We start from the raw sequence: 20,604 nt of genomic DNA, 5'->3' as shown, positions 1-20,604 counted from the left end.
AGGAAAGGAGAGGCACTTCTGTTTTTCTTCTGTCATTGAGCAATGGCACAGAAAATCAGCTACTGCCAACAGCAGCAGACATTCTGGTGATTTACAGTAATCCATCCTTGGGTCATGTGGTTTATGACATTTTCTCAAGCCCTTGCTAGGATTATTGTTTTCTAATTCAACAAAAAGGAACAATTACTTTTGGTTTGTTAATGTATGGAAAAATTCCCAGCAGAAGTAGAGAGTCAGATTTCCAGTTACAATACAATACAACTTCTGCTGCCATTTCCCTGAATTTCTTAGGCGGAACCGAGGATGACTTGCTTCCACATTAAAAATGAGTTCTCAGGTGACTGATGAGTCCGATGCAGGACCTACAGTCTCTGTCACAGGTGGGGCAGACGGTGGTTGAAGGGGCGGGTGGGTGGGGTGCTTGGGTTGACGGGCGCTCCTTCCGCTGTTTGCGCTTGGCTTCTACTTGTTCCCGGCGAAGAGACTCGAGGTGTTCGGCGCCTTCCCGGATGCTTCTCCTCCACTTTGTGCGGTCTTGGGCCAGAGATTCCCAGGTGTCGGTGGGGATGTTGCACTTTTTCAAGGAGGCTTTGAGGGTGTCCTTGAAGCGTTTCCTCTGCCCACCTGGGGCTCTCTTGCCGTGTCGGAGCTCCGAGTAGAGCGCTTGTTTTGGGAGTCTCGTATCATCCAAGCTCATGGTCTACAGAGCAGTAGTAATACCTGCCCTCCTGTATGCCTCACAGACATGGACCATGTACAGCAGGCACCTCCTGAGTTTACAACATATCTAAAATTATAGGAACAGGAGGAGGCTGTTCAGCCCCTCCAGCCTGTTCCGCCATTCAATGAGATCACAGCTGATCTGTGACCTAGCTCCGTCTACCCGCCTTTGGCCCGTATCCTTTAATACCTTTGGTTAACAAAAATCTCTCGATCTCAGATTTAAAATTGACAATTGACCTAACATCAATTGTCATTTGCGCAAGAGAGTTCCAAACTTCTACCGTCCTTTGCGCAAAACCTGACCGGATATCCATTGTTGATCCGTGAAATCTTCAACTTTCATTAAAAAAAATCTTTGCAGAAACACTCAGAACCATTACCAGAGCAACTCTTAACCAGATCACATCGGACATTCTGATAAATGGAGCTCACATCGCCCCGATCTGGAGAGCACCTTTACTGTTTTTAACTTCACTCCGGAAAGGCCTGGCTCTAATTTTTAGGCTAGTCTTAGACACCCCAACCAGTAGAAATAGTTTCTCTCCATCTACCCTATCTGTTCCCCTTAATATCCTGAAAACTTCGATCAGATCACCCCTTAATCTTCTAACTTCCAGGGAATACAACCCTAGTTTGTGTAATCTCTCCTGGTAATTTAACCCTTGGAGTCCAGGTATAATTCGAGTAAACCTCCAAGGCCAACACATCCTTCCTAAGGTGTAGTGCCCAGAATTGCTCACAGTGCTCCAGGTGTGGTCTAACCAGGGTTTTATATAGCTGCAGCATGACCTCTGCCCCCTTGTATTCTCGTCTTCTAGATATAAAAATCAGATTTGTTTTCGTTTTTTTCCAGTCAAAAACATACCATAAATGTTATTAGTAGAATGTGCCATCAGTCACATCAAAATACAATGGTCCGGGATTTGCGGTCAGCGGCGAAGCGAAGGCGTCCGCTGCTGGCCCCCGAACATGCTCCGCGCAGGGATCTCGCGATCCCCCGTGTCGAGAACTTCGGGCTTTCCGACCTTCAGTTCAAATCAACGGACTGTAGTGGGGATCCCCTGGTGCGAACTGCTGTGACGTCAACAGGCTGCCTGAGCAGCCAATCAAAAGGCAGAATTCTCACACACAGCGAACGCAAGGAAGTGAGAGCAAAACAAAGACTGGGGCTCGCGCGTGGGGAAAAGGCAAACCTGAAATAAAAAGGGACCAACTTTAAATAGAAAAGTAAAATCATGGCTGATCTTTGACCTCAACACTTTCTCACCCGAACCCCATATCCCTTGATTGCTGATATAAAATACCTTTTTGTATAACCCAACCCTTTCTCAACGAATGATTTTGTGAATTCCAAAAATATAGAAAAGGGGCTACGTCTCTCTCCCCCTCTCGCTATCAATCTAAAGAATACTGTGCTCCCATCACACTGTCCCCTGCAGCTACGTGATTATATTTATAAAATAATTTATATCTCTTAATATAGAAAATACTGAAATATTACATGGTATCTACTTGGTAATCTGTGGTGTAGCTAATATTTTTTAAAGATAAACAGATTCAAAATATGAGCGCAGCATAAATAGCTGCTGTTAATTATATTATCCAGTTCACTTGCTGCACCTACTCGCACCTGTTCCTTCACAGTTCAACCATGACAGAGACAGCAAATCCCCCCTGACTTACAAACAGCAACCATATGTGGTACATAAGTTGCTCGTAGCAAAGGGCAATTAATATAAATCAAATAATACAGCCTCCAGAAGCATCAGTGTTGTAACGTGAACTGTGAGGGCAGCTATTACAGAATTGATCTATCAAAGCTCCACGGCCAATACTCATTTTAGTCGTTTTTTTCCCCCCCCATCTCTTCAGTTCCGATTTTATTTTAATTTCTTCGGCGAAAGTTCTCCCCCTTCGTTCCTGAAGGTGCTGATTCATGTTAGATAAAGTCCCAAGGGGCAGTGGCAGCTCTCCAGTAACTCGCCTCAAGTGGCCACTCTTCGTGAGTGACAGTGATCGTCAGCAGGCTATTCGACTTCAGGGGCATCGCATTCAATCCCAGTCCTGTCCTCACCTGAATAGAGGAAACTCTACCCCATAAACAAGTAACTCCTACCATGTGTCAGCCTGTGGCTCAGTTGGTAGCAGAAAATCTAGGCGGACACTCCAGTGCAGCGCTGAGGGAGTGCGGCACTGTCAGAGGTGCCGTTTTTCGGACGAGACGTTAAACCGAGGCCCCGTCTGCTCTCTCAGGTGGACATAAAAGATCCCATGGCACTATTTCGAAGGAGAGCAGTGGGGTTATCCCCGGTGTCCTGGCCAATATTTATCCCTCAACCAACATCACTAAAACAGATTATCTGGTCATTATCACAGTGCTGTGTGTGGGAGCTTGCTGTGCACAAATTGGCTGCCACCTTTCCTACATTACAACAGTGACTACACTTCAAAAAGTACTCCATTGGCGGTAAAGCGCTGTTTTCAGATGAATAGCCTGCTTACGCTCACCATCAAGGCTCCCTCATTGAGTAGAATCATTGGGGTGGGACACTCATGAGCGGCTGGTCTCTGTACCCGTACCTCGACAAGAGTCAGGTGGGTAAAAATTGGGCAGTGCCCCCTGACATGAATCTTGTCATTCGTGTGGAAATGGCTTATGAAATGATACTGGGCGGCCTGCTGGTGGCGCTGTCTAGGGAGAGTATAAATACTCGGGCACGGGCCCAGCTTGCTCAGAACATTCTTTAACAGGAACTAGTGAAGGACACAACTAGATCTCCATGTTGAAAAACAGTTGATTAATACTCAGACCAAGTGCCTAGTAGTTTTCTTACGTCACCCCCTTTGGGGCACTACCTTCTAATTTTAGCACCCCTAAAATGTTAGCATCCCCATGGCTGATGTTCCCAGGTAGTGCCCCGAGAGGGAGGAGGGGTGCTACTGGAAGCGCCCTGCGTCCCTCTTGGGGCGCTGCGAGCCAATATCGCGGTGCTATGTGCCGCAGCACCATGCACTGTGGCACATCACGCCACGGTACTACAGGCCAGGGACAGCAACGGGGGCAGGTACTGGCAGGCGGCCAGCAACAAAAATGGCCGCCCGCCACCTCCCCTTTAACTAGCACTGCCCCAACCGCAGGTAGGCCCCCCTGACCCCGGCGGACATAGCGTCCAGCGGTAAGTCGGGAGGCGTTAGCGGCGTCGCGCCCAGGCACTAGTTGATTTGCACCCCGTTAGCCCCCTCTTAGGCAAATCAACCAAATTTAGCCCCCAGGGTCTTTGGGAGAGGAGGACAGGGACTTTTGAGGGACAAAAAAGCTCTGGGGTTTCCACAATTAAATTAAAACCATGACAATAATATACATTGTTACTGCGAGAGTGCAAAGCATCAATTTCTTTAACAGTGAAAACAAACATTTCTGTCAACAATACTCCAGTAAAATTATTTCTATTTACTGCCTAGCAACAAATACATTGAGCATCAGATATTAAATTGCACATAAATACCTCATCTGCCATATTGACATCATTACCATAACAATGATTAATGACTGAAATGGAATTTGGTAAAGAAAAGAGCAGTTTAAAATGTCATTATTGACTAATGTATGAATTGACAATTTATTTAACAGTATCTACAACTCCAACTCCAGCACAATTCTCTTTTAGACAAATATGCTGCATTGTGGAAAATAATAGTCTGCTTCTGTTGTCGAGTTCAGGGTAAACTTGGCAGAGCCTGGGAGTGAGGTAGGCAGAGACTGGGAGTGAGGTTTATAGAATCTGGGAGTGAGGTTTATAGAATCTGGGAGTGAGGTCGGCAGAGTCTGGGAGTGAGGTTTATAGAATCTGGGAGTGAGGTTTATAGAATCTGGGAGTGAGGTTTATAGAATCTGGGAGTAAGGTTTATAGAATCTGGGAGTGAGGTTTATAGAATCTGGGAGTGAGGTTTATAGAATCTGGGAGTGAGGTCGGCAGAGTCTGGGAGTGAGGTTTATAGAATCTGGGAGTGAGGTTTATAGAATCTGGGAGTGAGGTTTATAGAATCTGGGAGTGAGGTTTATAGAATCTGGGAGTAAGGTTTATAGAATCTGGGAGTGAGGTTTATAGAATCTGAGGGTTGAATTTTGCCGGCACTCTGAGTGCAGGTTTGGAGGCGGGTCCACTGTCAAAATCACAAAGATTGAAAGCGGGTCAGTATCCCGCTGTAAACCCGCCTCCTTGCCAGTTTCCCAAGTGTCAGGTCTGTCATCCCTGAACAGACCCGACACCAAGTGGCGGGTCAGTCAATTTAGATAGTTAAAAGGTTATTAAAAGGTAGTTAAGAACCACTTTCCCGTGTACTTACCATTTTACCAGGTTTTCAACAAGGTTCCCGGAGAGTGGGTATCACGTCAGGTAAGCGTGTCGGGTTCTCAATGACTGGATTGCGGTGAATAGGTGAAAGCTGCAAAAGTGGTCTAAAACCTACCATTTCACAGCTGTTCACTTCCCAATCTTAGAAGCTGGAGCATTAATGATTTGGAACCCACATTTGAGCTTTATGCACTTTTGAAGTGTTTGGAGGAATCTCTCTATCCACTGTCACCTCCTTAGAACAACCTCTCTCAACATTGACAGATTACTTCTGTCACCTCAACCTCACCTGCCATCTATTCCATCAGCATCAGTGCCCTTGAAAAAATCTCACCTTGGTCCTCAGAGTCCCACCACAATCAGCCCCAACACCAACATCACCAACAACACCAACCTTCTCCGCAATCAACTGATGCTGCACTGGACACAGGGCATCATCAACCATGCACATTGCTGCCCAGGACACCAGCGATGGCCTCACCATGTCCAGATTTGCTTCACTTAACACTGTACACGCTGGCTGCCACATGATATGCCTGATTGACACCACCCCACACCAGCAGCATAAAGCATTCCTACAATGTCCAAGCCATTCCTCTCACACTCTTCACCATGGGGGGGGGGGGGGAGGTAACGTTATGTCTCACCATTCACTGCAATTCACTAAGCCACTTCTAAAGGTGCACACAAATCTATCCAAGAATGCAAAGTGTTGAAAATAAAGATTTCAATGTTTGACAACACATTAACATAAACTTTACATGAACATTGGCGATAACACCCAAGTGCCTACCCTTGTGTGTTGTTAGTTGGTATGCTTGCAGTAGGATGAGGGTGAGTGTGAGGGGTGGCTAGTGAGATGGGGAAGTGATAATGTAGATAGAGAGGGATGGGTGGAGGTGCAAGGTAAGATAGTGTGAGTAAAGATGTGCAGGAGTACGGTAGGGAAGGCAGAGTGATGGGGATGTGATGAGTGGCACAGCAGGATGAGGTTGAGTGTGGATTTGCAGCAACATTTCGTGATCTACTGAGATCATTGAAAGGTTTGCGCCACTGCAGCCTGGTCCTCCTGACGACATCCCTGCTTGTGTCCTCCTGTGCAATGTGCAACCAGGCTGCGTTGGTGTCCTGGGGCGGTCTCTTCCGCCCATTGGAAGGGAAGAGGACCTCCCTGCGTGCTGTGACTCTCTCCATAAGCATATGGAAGAAGTCATGGGAGAGCCTGGGTGCAGCCGTGTACCTTTGTGCAGTGCTTGTCAGTGTTTGCATCACCTCAATGCTGCAGAACACTGACAGCACAACTGTCAAAATCAATTTGGACATGGCCCCTTTAAGGGAACCGACTGATGACACATCATCAGATGATGTCATCAGTCCCGCTTCCTATTAATTGGCCGGGAACCTCACAGGGCGGGCTTAAGAAGCCCAATCAACGTAAAATCTTGTTGGAGGCCGGGATCGAGACAGATGCGGTGTCCCCACACGCCACGGGCGTCGCCCACCCCGGACCCACCGAGGTTGGAAAAATCCAGCCCTGGGAGTGAGGTTCACAGAGTCTGGGAGTGAGGTGTCTGCCCAACACTATCTTTAAGTACTATAGCTACAACCGGCAGAGCCAAGAGTGCAGGGAGTCTCCTCACGTATCAAATTATTCTTTATTTAAAATATATATATATATTTAAACCTTCTATTGAATCCCAACAACAAGAGTTCAGCTGCACCTTAAATCAAATAAAAAGATTTTGAGTTCTGATGAAGGGTCCCAGACCTGAAACGTTAACTCTGTTTCTCTCTCCACGGATGCTGCCTGGCCTGCTGAGTATTTCCAGCATTTTCTGTTGTTATTTTAAAAAGATTTTTGGGGCTGGGTAAATCAAAAATGCCTCATCCCACAGTGGTAAGATTACAGTTTGTTAGATCCACTGCTGTGCTCAGGCTAACGACAGTCACCATTAAGGCGGGGGAAGAAATCAGAAACCTGGCTGCTAACACGAGAGCAGAGTCTCCTGTTCCTGCATATCGGCACGTCGGATAAAGGAAGATCTTTGGTAAGGAAGCCTGCTCGATTCTCCATTGACTGAAACCAACAGACGGAGATCGGGCGGGTTCCCTTATGGTGCTTCATCCTCCCCAGTCCCACCCAGTTACCTTGTACTCGCTGGTGATCCAATCTGTCCAGGCGCAAGAGCAATAAAATCTGCCCCAGGATATCGGTCACTAACAGGAGATAAACTCATGAAAACCCCGGTACTAACACCCCTCCCTGGTAGCGACAACTCTCTCAGTTACCACCAGGGATAAAATCCAATAAAGTTAATGAATATTGGGGATGGACTGCAGTACATCTGCAAATATTGCGAGCAGTTATTGTATTGTAAATTGAGGTAGAGGTAACTGCAGAGGGATTTTAATTTGTTTCAATAGGTTTTAGTAAATTGACTGTGGAATGCACTGAAACCAACTTTCACATCAATAATGTATTTCCTATTTGACTTGGAGCTGGGCTTCCAACCCCATAGCCTCTCCATCACAAAGATTGCCAATATCCACCTCCATGCCGCAGCACGGTGGCATAGTGGTTAGCACTGTTGCCTCACAGCGCCAGAGACCCGGGTTCGAATCCGGCCTCGGGCGACTGTCTGTGTGGAGTTTGCACATTCTCCCCGTGTTTGCGTGGGTTTCCTCCGGGTGCTCCGGTTTCCTCCCACAGTCCAAAGATGTGCGGGTTAGGTTGATTGGCTATGATAAATTGACCCTTAGTGTTAGGGGGATTAAATACGTGGGGTTACAGGGATAGGGTGGGATATGTGTCGGTGCAGGCTCGATGGGCCGAAATGGCCTCTATCTGCACTGTGGGGTTTCTGTGATCTGTGATATCATCGCCCCGCCTCAGCTCACCTGCTGCTCAAACCCTCATCCATGCCTTTGTTAGCTCCAGACTCGGCTACTCCAGTGCTGTCCTGGCCGGTGTCCCATTCGTCATTCTCCATAAACTGCAGCTCATATAAAACTCTGCTGTTGATTCCACACCAAATCACTCCCTTATCTTGCAAAAATCTGTCTATCTCCACCTTAATGACCCAGCCTCCACGGCTCTCTGGGGCAGAGAATTCCACAGATTTACGACCCTCTGAGAGAAGAAATTCCTCCTCATCTCAGTTCTAAAAGGGCGACCCTTTATTCTGAAACTGTGCCCCCGAGTTCTAGATTTCCCCATGAGGGGAAACATCCTCTCTGCATCTACCTTGTCGAGCCCCCTCACTATCTTATATGTTTCAATAAGATCATTTCTCATTCTTCTAAATTCCAATGAGTATAGGCCCAACCTGCTCAACCTTTCTTCATAAGTCAACCCTCTCATCTCAGGAATTAACCGAGTGAATCGTCTCTGAAATGCCTCCAATGCAAGTATTGAATTACATTGAGTGTACAGCACAGAATCAAGCCATTTGACCCAACAGGTCCATGCCGGTATTTAGGTTCCACACGAGCCTCCTCTCACGCTACTTCATCTCACCCAATCAACATATCCTTCTATTCCTTTCTCCCTCATGTGTTTACCTAGCTTCCCCTTAAATGCATCTATCCTTTTCGCCACAACTACTCCCTGTGTTAGCAAGTTCCATATTCTTACCGCTCTTTGGCCAAAGAAATTTCTCCTGAATTCCCTATTGGATTTATTAGTGACTATCTTATACTCAGGGCCTCTAGTTTTGGCATCCCCCACAAGTGGAAACATTTTCTCTACGTCTAACCTACCGAACCCTTTCATCATCTTAAAGACCTCCAGCAGGTCACCCCTCAGCCTTCCCACTTCTAGAGAAAAGAGACCGGCCTGTTCAGCCTTGCTGACCTATATTGGATCCTGGGTCCCCCGGCACCTCTTAGGCACCGCCCCTCCCTTCGCCCATCATTAGTCACCATGCCTTCAGCCATCTGGACCCCCAGCTCTAGAATTCCCTCCCTAAACCGCACCACCTCTCCTCTTTAAGAACCTCCTTAAAACCAATCTCGTTGACCAAGATTTTGGTCAGCTCTCCTAATATCTCCTTCTTTGGCTCGGTGTCTATTTCTTTTTTTTTTAAATCACACCGCTGTGTTGTGCCTTGGGAAGATTTCCACATTAAAGGCACTGTACAAACGGTATTGCTGTTGACGAGGGGGCAGAGTATAACAGAACAGCAATGGACAGAAGTTAGCTGAAGTTAAATTCAACCAAACTTCTACAAATCTCAACAAAAACACAATTAACTATTTTTGTACCGAATCAACTTGCTTTAAAGGAGCACTCTTAATGCCGACCGCGCAAAGGCACGTTGGTCAATCAGCTTTAACGCATTGAAAAATATATTCCTTGCCTTCTCTTTCTCATCCAAAACCTGGAGAATGGCCTGTCTCTCCACACACTGCTCAAAGAATTCTTCGGACTGAATACTTTCGATAAGGGCAGGGAAGAACGTCAGCTGATTGCAGTCGATGCCTCTTTCATCGATGTCTCCTTCCCCTTCGTTCACCGTCAATGCTGCTTCTACAATTTCTGGTAAATTCAAAATGGAGAAAGACAAAACGCTGACTAGGTTTGAATTGATCATAACTCACATACAACAATAACAATTTGCACTTACATAGCACCATTAAAGTCCCAAGGCGCTTATACAAAGCAGCAGAAAGGGCCATAAAGGACAGTATTTTAGTGACTGAGTTGAACTGTGGTGTACAGTATTTGGATTTTCAGAAGGCTTTCGATAAGGTCCCGCATAAGAGATTAGCGTGTAAAGTTAAAGCACACGGGGTTGGGGGTAAGGTACTGACTTGGATAGAGAACTGGTTGGCAGACAGGAAGCAAAGAGTTGGAATAAACGGGTCTTTTTCCGAGTGGAAGGCAGTGACTAGTGGGGTACCGCAGGGATCGGTCCTAGGGCCCCAGCTATTCACAATATATATATATAAATGATCTAGACGAGGGAACTAGATGTAATATCTCCAAGTTTGCAGATGACACAAAGCTGGATGGGCGTGTGTGCTGTGAGGAGGATGTCGAGAAACTCCAGTATGTTTTGGACAGGTTGGGTGATTGGGCAGAAGCATGGCAGATGCAGTACAATGTGGATAAATGCGAGGTTATCCACTTTGGTGGCAAAAACAGGAAGGCAAATTATTATCTGAACGGCAATAGATTGGGAGAAGGGGAAGTGCAACGAGACCTGGGTGTCCTTGTGCACCAGTCGCTGAAGGTAAGCATGCAGGTGCAGCAGGCAGTTAAGAAGGCAAATGGTATGTTGGCCTTCATAGTGAGAGGGTTCAAGTACAGGAACAAGGATGTCTTGCTGCAGTTGTACAGGGCCTTGGTGAGACCACATCTTGAGTATTGTGTGCAGTTTTGGTCACCTTATCTGAGGAAGGATGTTCTTGCCATGGAGGGAGTGCAGCGAAGATTCACCAGACTGATACCTGGGATGGCAGGAATGACGTATGAGGAGAGCTTGGATCGATTGGGCTTATATTCGCTGGAGTTTAGAAGAATGAGAGGGGATCTCATTGAAACTTATAAAATTCTAACAGGACTAGACAGATGTTCCCGATGGCGGGGGAGTCCAGAACCAGGGGTCACAGTCTAAGGATAAGGGGTAAGCCATTTATGACAGAGATGAGGAGGAATTTCTTCACCCAGAGAGTGGTGAACCTGTGGAATTCTCTACCACAAAAGGCAGTTGAGGTCAATTCATTAAATATATTCAAGAAGGAGTTGGATATATTTCTTAAGGCTAAAGGGATCCAGGGGTATGGGGCGAAAGCAGGGACAGGGTACTGAATTTGGATGATCAGCCATGATCGCATTAAATGGCGGAGCAGGCTCGAGGGGCCGAATGGCCTACTCCTGCTCCTATCTTCTATGTTTCTATGAACTAATTTCCCCACCCCCCCCAAAAAATTTTTAGTAGAGGATACAAAAATTAAATGACAATAGATTTTTGCCTAGGATCAGGAACGCTGCATATTCCCAGAGTTTTACCTGGGTATAATTGCTTGTTGGTGTGTCCCGCGTGGTCATCCATGGAACATAACTTCATGTAAAACTCCTCGTTCCCATAATTGAGTGCAAGATTCTTACTGACCTGTTACGAATATAAATGGCGTCAGTCAACAATTTTGAAAATGCACATTTTATCTGATTCTCATTAAAACGGGGTGTGGGGGGGGGGTGGCGGGAGGGGTGACGCTGCTTAGACCGTAGCAGCCACTGACGAAGCCTAAACTGAGCAGGCCCGGCTCCTGCTCCGAGCATCCCAAAGCAAATGTTGTCGGGGGGCCTAAAACAGGCGTTAAGGCTCCTTACATATGTCAACGAGGGGCCTAACGATTGTTTTAGGATGTCGCCGGGGGCGCATGAAATATGGCCCAACCAACCTTTAGCTTGGACATTGTTAAGGCGTAACTGGGGCGCAGGACGTTAGTCGCTGAAACTAGGCCTCATTGCACCTGTAAAACAGGCGCAACAAAGTCCCCTTTCTTTTTTATTCATTCCTGGGATGTGGGCGTCGCTGGCAAGGCCGGCATTTATTGCCCATCCCGAATTGCCCCTTGAGAAGGTGGCGGTGAGTCGCCTTCTGCCCCTCTGTCTCTGTGCTACTTAAAAGAGCAGCCCTTGCCTGAGACAGAGAGCTTACCTCCACTATATTAAAGTAATGAATATCTCCAGCCACCAAAATGACCTTCTAACGTTGCTTAAGATACAGATTTGTGTTCTCACGACTAATTGTACCAGCGAGAGACTGTCCAACATAGCAAGTGCCACTTTTTGAGTAACTATTAGGGGAGAGGTACAAACATTAATTTTACAGTTTATTTTAATTGATGCAGCAAAGGCGGCACCCTGAAAACAGTTACTATTTTATAGTTTAACATTTTCTACTTGAGCATCCATTAGAGAAAGGCCATGTTTACTACACAACTTAATATTGCGATCGCACGGAATTAATTTTCTGCCTTAGTTAATAGATGTGCCACTTCACTAGCTTAGACAATGATGCATGGGTTTCTGCTTGAAGATTCAACGCATTATCCAAAAGATACAATCTTACTTCACTTTTGGCCTCTTTGTTTCGACATGCATCGTAAGCGTAATTGATGCAAATGGTGTTTCGTCTCATCTTCTTCCTCATTCGACTGGGGCCCTCAGCCATGTCCAGTATCCATGCCTCCTGCTGTGGCCCTGCTGAAGGACCCCATAATCCTCTCTCTTGAAGCAGCTGTTGTTCAATCTTCGCCCAGTCTTTCGATGCTTGGTTCAGAATGCATTGCTGCATCTGGGGACAAAAGTGAAAAGCCTCAACAGATGGCGTCTACGCTGCTTACAGCTGGTAGCTCAATCGTTCCGTTAAGCATGCACTTTCTCCCGTTTAAAATTTTAAAAACCACCACGGTATTTGTCATGCTGAATTGCACAGGCTCCAGGTGATTAGTTTACAATATCAAACAGAGGATCGAGCAGGGGTCACGTCCCACTCCCCTTAACAAATGCTACAAAGTTCGATAAAGGCCCTCGGCCTCATCTCAAAGTTCACGAGGCTGCCCCAGGTAGACACAGTTTAATGTAAATGAAGATAAAAAAGAACTTGCATTTATACAGTGTCTCTCGCAGCCTCGGGACGTCCCAAACGCTTTTGAAGTGTGGTCACTTTTATAATGTAGGCAGCATGGCAGCCAATTTGCGCACAGCAAGCTCACACAAACAGCAAGGAGATAATGACCACATAATCTGTTTTAGTGATGTAGGTTGAAGGGTAAATGTTAGCAAGGACACCGGGGAGAATTCCCCATCTCTTCTCTGAATAGTCCCATGTGATCTTTTACATCCACCTGAGAGGGCAGACGGGGCCTCGGTTTAAGAACGTAAGAAATAGGAGCAGGAGTAGGCCATTCGGCCCCTCAAGCCTGCTCCGCAATTCAATAAGATCATAGCTGATCTTCTACCTCAACTCCACTTTCCTACCCGATCTCCATATCCCTTGATTCCCTTAGTGTCCAAACATCTATCGATCTCAGCCTTGAATATACTCAATGACTGAGCATCCACAGCCCTCTGGGGTAGAGAATTCCAAAGATTCACAAACCTCTGAATGAAGAAATTTCTCCTCATCTCAGTCCTAAATGGCCGACACCTTATCCTGAGACTGTGCCCCCTAGTTCTAGACTCTCCAGCCAGGGGAAACAACCTCTCAGCATCTACCCTGTCAAGCCCTCTAAGCATTTTATACGTTTCAATGAGATCACCTCTCACTCTTCTAAACTCCAGAGGATACAGGCCCATTCTATTCAAACTCTCCTCATAGCCCTCGCATCCCAGGAACCAATCTAGTGAACCTTTGTTGCACCCCATCTAAAGCAAGTATATCCTTCCTTAGGTAAAGAGACCAAAACTGTACCCAGTACTCCAGGTGTGGTCTCACCAAAGCCCTATATAATTGCAGCAAGACTTCTTTACTCTTATACTCCAACCCCCTTGCAATAAAGGCCAACACTCCATTTGTCTTCCTAATTACTTGCTGTACCTGCATGTTAACTTTCTGTGATTCGTGTACAAGATCACCTAGGTCCCTCTGAATACCAACATTTACTAGTCTCTCGCCTTCTAAAAAGCATTCTGATTTTCCATTCTTCCTACCAAAGTGGATAATTTCACACTTCCCCACATTATACTCCATCTGCCGACTTGCAGCACCTCTGTGTATGGGCAGAAATGTATGTCAGAGACTAGACTGGAGTCTACACGTATCCACCTACTGCTGCACAGTCCACTGGAGCCAAGGGCAAGAGTCACCTTGGTACATCAGTATAGGGAGACTCCAAAGTCTTGATTCTACGGCATTGTGTTAGATCCAGCTCTTGCAAAGAAGCCAACACTGTATTACCAGCATCAGACCTCATTTAAGAAAGAAATGTGCATTCTCTCTTTCCTTAAGTGAAGTCTGAAACAAGAGTAACACACTATTACTCTAGCATCACGGCAGTAACACTGTGTTACTCTCCAGTCTTATAAATGTAAGTTCTTTCTTTACATAGTGCCTTTCCCATCCTCAGGACCACCTAAAGCATTTCACAGCCAATGCATTACGTTTGAAGTGTGGTCATTGCTGTTGTGTCGGAGAAAGTGGCAGCCAAGTCCTACAAGCAAGGTCCTACAATGAGATATTCACACTTCATTAGTAGTCTGTTACCCTTGTTATGATTTTAATGCCATAGAACGACATATACAGAATGAATATCGTAGTCCTGAACCTTCACATCTCACTCTACTTCAACTGTGTTGTCTCAGTGGGGACTCAGTGCCAGCCTTGATTCAGTAATAGCTCTTGTCTCTGAGTCAGAAGGTCATGGGTTCAAGCACCCACTCCAGAAACATAAGCACATAATCTAGGCTGACAATTCAGTGCAGTATTGAGGGAGTGCTGCATTGTTGGAAGTGCTGTCTTTTGGATGTTAAATTGAGCCCTTGCTTGCCAACTCAGGTGGATGTAAAAGATCCCACTGCACTATTCAAAGAAGAGGGGATGAGTTCTCCCTGTGTCCTCTCCAACATTTAACCTTCAATTAACATCACTAACAGCCCTGTTCCTGGGACTAGGGACAGGGTCACTGGCAAGGCTTGGAAGCTAAGCAGAGCCAGGCCTGGTTAGTACCTGCAGGAGTGACCATCAGGGAAGACCAGGTGCAGAAGGTCACGGAAGGAGCCCCGAGGAGGGGCGGTTGGTGAGAAGGTCACGGAAGGAGCCCCGGGAGGGGCGGCTGGTGAGCAGGCCTGGGCGTTGGGCTGAAGATTTTCGGACAGGAGGAATGGTGGAAATGGAATGGCGGCGCACACAGACACAGCGGCTTTGCTTCTCCCAGGACAGTGCTATTTACATTTAATGTTAATGTTATTTGTACTGGACTCATGGGAGCTTGCAAGATCACATTTTGTTGTTCATGTACTTGTACAATGACAATAAAGTTGAATTATTATTATTATATTATAAAAATACAGATGATCTGGTTATTTATCACCCTCCTGTTTGTGGGATGCTTTGAGATATCCTGAAGATGTGATAAGACTCTATATAAATGCAAGATCACTTGCTCTATCATTTTATCTTTCCATCTATCAGCGCAGACTGGGTACTCAAATTTGGGCCTTTTATATGAGGATTGTATCAGAGTCCCAAAAATACAATCACTGCACAGAGGAATCCAAGATGGAGAGTGTCCTGTGGTAGTTGGTTCAAAGGTCAAAGGTTTTTGCAGTTTTCTATACCAATGCAGCCTCTGGACCAGCACATCACCAAATATTAAACTGGCAAGAAAAAGATGAATGTCTGCTCGAACAACGTTTGGAAAATTGGATCCCTGAAGGTTTATTTTTCAGTTTGCCCGAGTTCAGTTTATACATGGAACGCCTGAATAAAATTCAAACACAGCATTTCGCTGAATGTTTGCCAACTATCAACATATATTTTGGAGACAAGGGGGCAGAAAGTTCCACTTTTAACGACAAACGGGGCAATGACTATTTTTCACCATCATTAACGGTCGCTAACAAAATCGCATTCTCTGAAATCGAACGCACTCTAGAGAAATTCAGGGATTCTGCTGATTATCGTTAGAAGAGGAATATCACCCCTAAAAAAGGGCCGGTACACTAGAGAGGAGCCATTTAATTGCCGCTACCACTCTGTCTGAGATGTTACCTGCCGATGATCCTTGTGGAGGCTGGCAAACATGTCTTGTCCAGTTTTCCTTTGCGCATCCATACTAGCTGTGAAATCCTACGTACAAAAACAAAAGAATTACAGCTGTGTTGAGTTAGCATGTAAATATCATAAATACCTACATTTAAAATCCACTGGGCATGAGTGGAGCACAGCCTCTGCTCAAAGCTGGGAAAGAACCAAGCAGTCCGCACCTTCTCCCTGGAGGTCTCTGCAATAAGATGCCCCCTTCTCACCAAGCCCTGTCATTCTCACCTCTGAGTCAGAAGGTTGTGGGTTCAAGTCCCACTCCAGGGACTTGAGCACAAAAATCAGTGCTGTCACTCCAGTGCAGGACTGAGGGAGTGCTGCGCTGTCGGAGGGGCCGTCTTTTGTAGGAGACATTAATTCGAGGCTCCGTCTCCCCGCTCAGATGGATGTAAAAGATCCCATGCCACTATTTTGAAGAACCACTGGGGAGTTCTCCCTGGTGAAGTGGACAATATTTATTCCTCAACCAGTGACACTAAAAAGCTGATTATCTGGTCATTACTACATTGGTATTGGGACCTTGCTGTGTGCAAATTGGTTGCCTCGGTTCATAAGAACATAAAAAATAGGACCAGAAGTCGGGCATACAGTCCCTCGCGCCTGCTCCACCATTCAATAAGATCATGGCTGATCTTCTACCTCAACACCACTTTCCCACCCTATCCCCATATCCCTTGATTCCCTTAGTGTCCAAACATCTATCAACCTCTGTCTTGAATATACTCAACGACTGAGCATCCACAGCCCTTCGGGGCAGAGAATTCCAAAGATTCACCACCCTCTGAGTGAAGAAATGTCTCCTCATCTCAGTTTTAAATGGCCGACCCCTTATCCTGAGACTGTGACCCCGAGTTCTAGACTCTCCAGCCAGGGGGAAACAGCTAGTGTTTCCTACATTACAACAGTGACAGAAGTACTTCATTGGCTGTAAGATGTCCTGAGGTTATGAAAGGCGCTATATAAATGCAAATCTTTCTTTCTTTTATAACACCACAAAGAGAGGGTCGGGTGGAAAGAAAGGGAAGGATGGAAGTACACAACCATCAAGCACCTCAAGAATACAATCCAACCCAAGGCCTCTCCCCACCCCCAACTGCACATGCTAGTCCTAAAGAATGTAGCGCTATTATACTAATACGTATCACAATGCCTTTGGACTCAATGCATTAATATTGTAAATGCCATGTACATAAAATATGGAACAATTACAGCTGTATTAACCAGCATGAAGCTAAACTTCAGGGATTATTCCAGATAGGTTAATATACCAATAATAAAAAGCATTCGATCCAAAAAAAAGCCAACTTTTTTAATATTCAATACACAATATAGGCCTAGAAATTGAGTTTTGGCGCAGCCAGGGCTTTAGCGCCGGAAGTTAGTGCCGGAGCTAAGTCGCGCTGGTCGGGCCCAAAATTCAATAGTTCTGGGCCCAAACGGCTGCCGGCGCTGCTGGGAGGTGTTTGCGCCTGAAAACTGGCGCTACGCGCTGAATATCGGCGCTATTCCGGCGCTGCGGCGCCCGCTGCGGTGCGGCAGGTTCGGGAAGTGCAGGCCTCCTCCTTCCCTTAAGGAGGAGCTGCCTGCACCCGGCCGCGGCCCGCGAAAATCGTTTTAAAAATGAGCCCGGCACCTCGGACAAGTGCCGGGCTTGCTTCTGTTCCGGGGGGGGGGGGGGGGGAAGTCCGGGGAGGGAGCTGCGGCCAGGCGGCCGGCGGGAAAGCGGCCGGCCGCCGCGGGGCCTTTAATGCGCCGGCGCAAAGTCAGGTAAGACTCTGTTGCCAGAGTCTTAGTTGCGGCTGCCACGGGCGAGGCGGCCGCAACTGAATTTCGGCGCTGGGGCCCGTCGCCATGGCAACCGGGACGCTGCGCACACCGATGACGTCATCGGTGCCGGCGCAGCGCTACCGGTCTACCGCGGCGGAAGGGCCCCAGGCAATTTCGGCGCCGGCGCCAATTGCAGCGCTAGGCCCTCTAGCGCCGCAAAATCGGCGCTAAGGGCACTGAATTTCTAGGCCATAATGTTCTAAATGTTGTATTCAGTAACAACCGCCATGACAGCCAGGTTAGTGCTCAGGTTAATGTTTCTGACGTATAACCCACACCATGGGGGGGAATTTTATCAATGGGGGTGTGTTGGGGGCGGGACTGTTGGTTGTCGGGTTTTAGTCCCGCCCCCAATGACGTCCGGCCAAACCATGCTATTTTCCCTTGATTGGCCTTGTTAAGCCTGCCCTGCGGGCTTAGCAGGCCAATTAAGGGAAAGCCGGTATGTTGTTTCATCTGTCAAAAATTTTTGACAGGTGAATTGTCATCGTTTGACAGCTTTGAGTAGCTGTCAAACACTGACAATCTCTGTTCTTTGGTGAGTCCTTGTACGCAAGACTCACCAAATCTCTTTCCTGAGCAGAAATCAGATGGCTGTTGCATCTGAGAATGCAGCAGCCATTTGGTCATCTCTGCCATGGAGATGACGAGCCTCCGGATCCCCAAGGGTTGAAGCCTGCAGGAAGAAACAATGGTAAGGAAACTTTTTCTAACACTTTTCACTCACCTCCCATATTTATCTCTCCACACTTGCACCCATCACTCACCTCCACAGCACTCTTTTCGACCCCTCTCACCCCCGCAGACCCACTGCTTGCCTCGCTGACCCTGGCGGGGTTTCCCGACGTCGGGAAGCTCGCACTTGTGTTGGTAAAATGGGGATAATCCTCATAACTGCCACCTGTTAATAGGCTGTTAAGTGGCTGTAATCCCCTTCCTGCCTCGAGGAGACGGGTCCCTGCGCGAGTCGGGGACCCGCCTCCCGGGGAGATGGCACGGAGGCAGGTTGGGAGCGGGTCCGGTACCCGCTCCCAGTTTCTATCATTTTCCCGGCAGTCCCGCCTCCAAACCCGCCTCCCCAGGGCTGGCAAAATCGCCCCCCACATGTAATGTGCACTTTTACCCTGCCTCTTTGAATGAGACCACATAAAACATGTTGTCGCACAGAACACATACTTGAGCCCAGTTCTCCAGGATTAAATAGTGGACAAATGAATTAGAGCTTTGTTTGTAACAAGATAAAAGTACTCCCAAATATCACGCAACTAAGTTTTGAGGCTTTGATCTCAATGTAAAACAGTAGGCGACATGTGAGAAACTTGACTAGGTTCTAATTTTGACACACATTCTTTTTTTAGTACAGCGGTTTTGTACGAGTTACAAAATAGACGCAAATACAATTATATTCTCCCCGCTGTGAGAAAACACAGATTCTGGTTGGTACAGATGGCTGCTGGCGGAAGACCAAATCCAGATACCCCACTGATAAGTTATATTCATTAGCAGCGCACAGCAGGAAATGCCTGCGCGATGTGAAGGCAGTGATTATATTTTGTTTGTTTACAGGATCATTAAGCTTTTAGTCACAGCAATGCACTGACAAAACATTATTGTTACTTAACTGAAACGCTCATGGAATTAACCCATCAAATAAATATGAGCTGGGCCGCAGTGAGGCCTGTACGGTTGCTAAGCTAATAATGTCATTCAAGGTCATTCCTCGTTACTGAGCCAATCAATCATTTTTGCTGATGATGTATCATAATAGCTCGTTCACTGCAACTAAGCTGATAATGTTACAGTGCCTCCTGCTTTGAATTTGAACCGATGGCTTCATAATGAGCTGTGTCGCCATTGTGCTGCAGGAAAGTTAAAGGGGAATAAAATTCCAGGAGTACTTTGTGTTGAAAGTTCGTCCGTCCATTGTCTATTCATCAAGTATATTGGTAAAAATGTCAGCTTTAAAACACATCAAAGCAGAGATGTCCCAACTGCAGCCAATGGGTTAATTGCAGCCTGCCCACCCCCCAGCCTCACCACCCCCCCCCCACCTCACCCCCTGGCCAAGAGCTGGCAATCCCATCCATGAAGCCCCTGCAACTCAGTTCCAGTCGCGCTAATATTTTGTAATGTGGTTCAGTTGGTAGCACCCTCGCCTCTGAGTCAGAAAGTTGTGGATTCAAGTCCCACTCCAGCAACTTAAGCACACAATCTAAGCTAACACTCCCAGTGCAGTGCTGAGGGAGTGCTGCATTGTCAGAGCTGCCGTCTTTCAGACGAGACGTCTTTCAGATGAGACGTTAAACCGAGGCCCCGTCTGCCCTCTCCGTTTACGATCCCGTGGCACTAGTTCCATAGAAGAGCAAGGGAGTTCTCCCTGGTGTCCTGGCCAATATTAATCTTTCAACCAACATCACTAAAAAACAAATGATCTGGTCATTATCTCATTACTGTTTGTGGGAGCTTGCTGTGCGCAAATTGGCTGCTGCGTTTCTTACATTACAAGAATGATTGCACTTCAAAAGTACTTTACTGACTGTAAAGTGCTTTGGGACGCCATGAAGTGTTGAAAGGCGCTATATAAATGCAAGTTCTTTCTTTATTCCTGGGGGTGTCCTGATTGAATTTTATTGGTCTGGAGGTTTAGAACGGGATACTCACTGTTGTTGCCTCATTGGTAGCTAAATCCTAAATGAAAACACTTAGATCTGTTAGTATCTGAAGCTGAACATCTGTGCAGATAAATAGGGACATAGATTTAAACTTTATGGGGGAAAAATTCGGGTGGTTGCGCCTCCCATTAGCGCCTTAAGAGGGCGCTAACGGTACGCAACGCAACTCACTCCCGGGCGCGGCACTGCCCATGCCTCCCACAAAATTCAGCGGGAGGTTAGTGGTGGCGCTAACTGGTAGCGCCCTGCGGC

At 46.8% G+C, this 20,604-nt stretch overlaps 1 protein-coding gene across 2 annotated transcripts in view; it reads right to left on the bottom strand.

Annotated features, from left to right (window-relative positions):
* The window catches only part of wdfy4 (WDFY family member 4), a 351,018-nt gene that overhangs the window by 159,370 nt on the left and 171,044 nt on the right, over positions 1-20,604 (bottom strand). For both annotated transcript variants that reach the window (XM_085970369.1, XM_085970368.1), the window contains 4 exons: positions 15,803-15,880; positions 12,161-12,385; positions 11,092-11,194; positions 9,437-9,615 (listed from right to left, as the gene is read on the bottom strand). In XM_085970369.1, the coding sequence (XP_085826495.1) occupies positions 9,437-9,615; positions 11,092-11,194; positions 12,161-12,385; positions 15,803-15,880 (585 nt within the window). The remainder of the gene's footprint in view (positions 1-9,436; positions 9,616-11,091; positions 11,195-12,160; positions 12,386-15,802; positions 15,881-20,604) is intronic.

The sequence above is a fragment of the Somniosus microcephalus genome, chromosome 29, assembly GCF_052327205.1.
Source record: "Somniosus microcephalus isolate GS21.2 chromosome 29, FLI_Smic_1.0, whole genome shotgun sequence".
Taxonomy (NCBI): domain Eukaryota; kingdom Metazoa; phylum Chordata; class Chondrichthyes; order Squaliformes; family Somniosidae; genus Somniosus; species Somniosus microcephalus.
The sequence above is the reverse complement of the archived record's forward strand: the minus strand, read 5'-3'. Positions and strand labels throughout refer to the sequence as shown.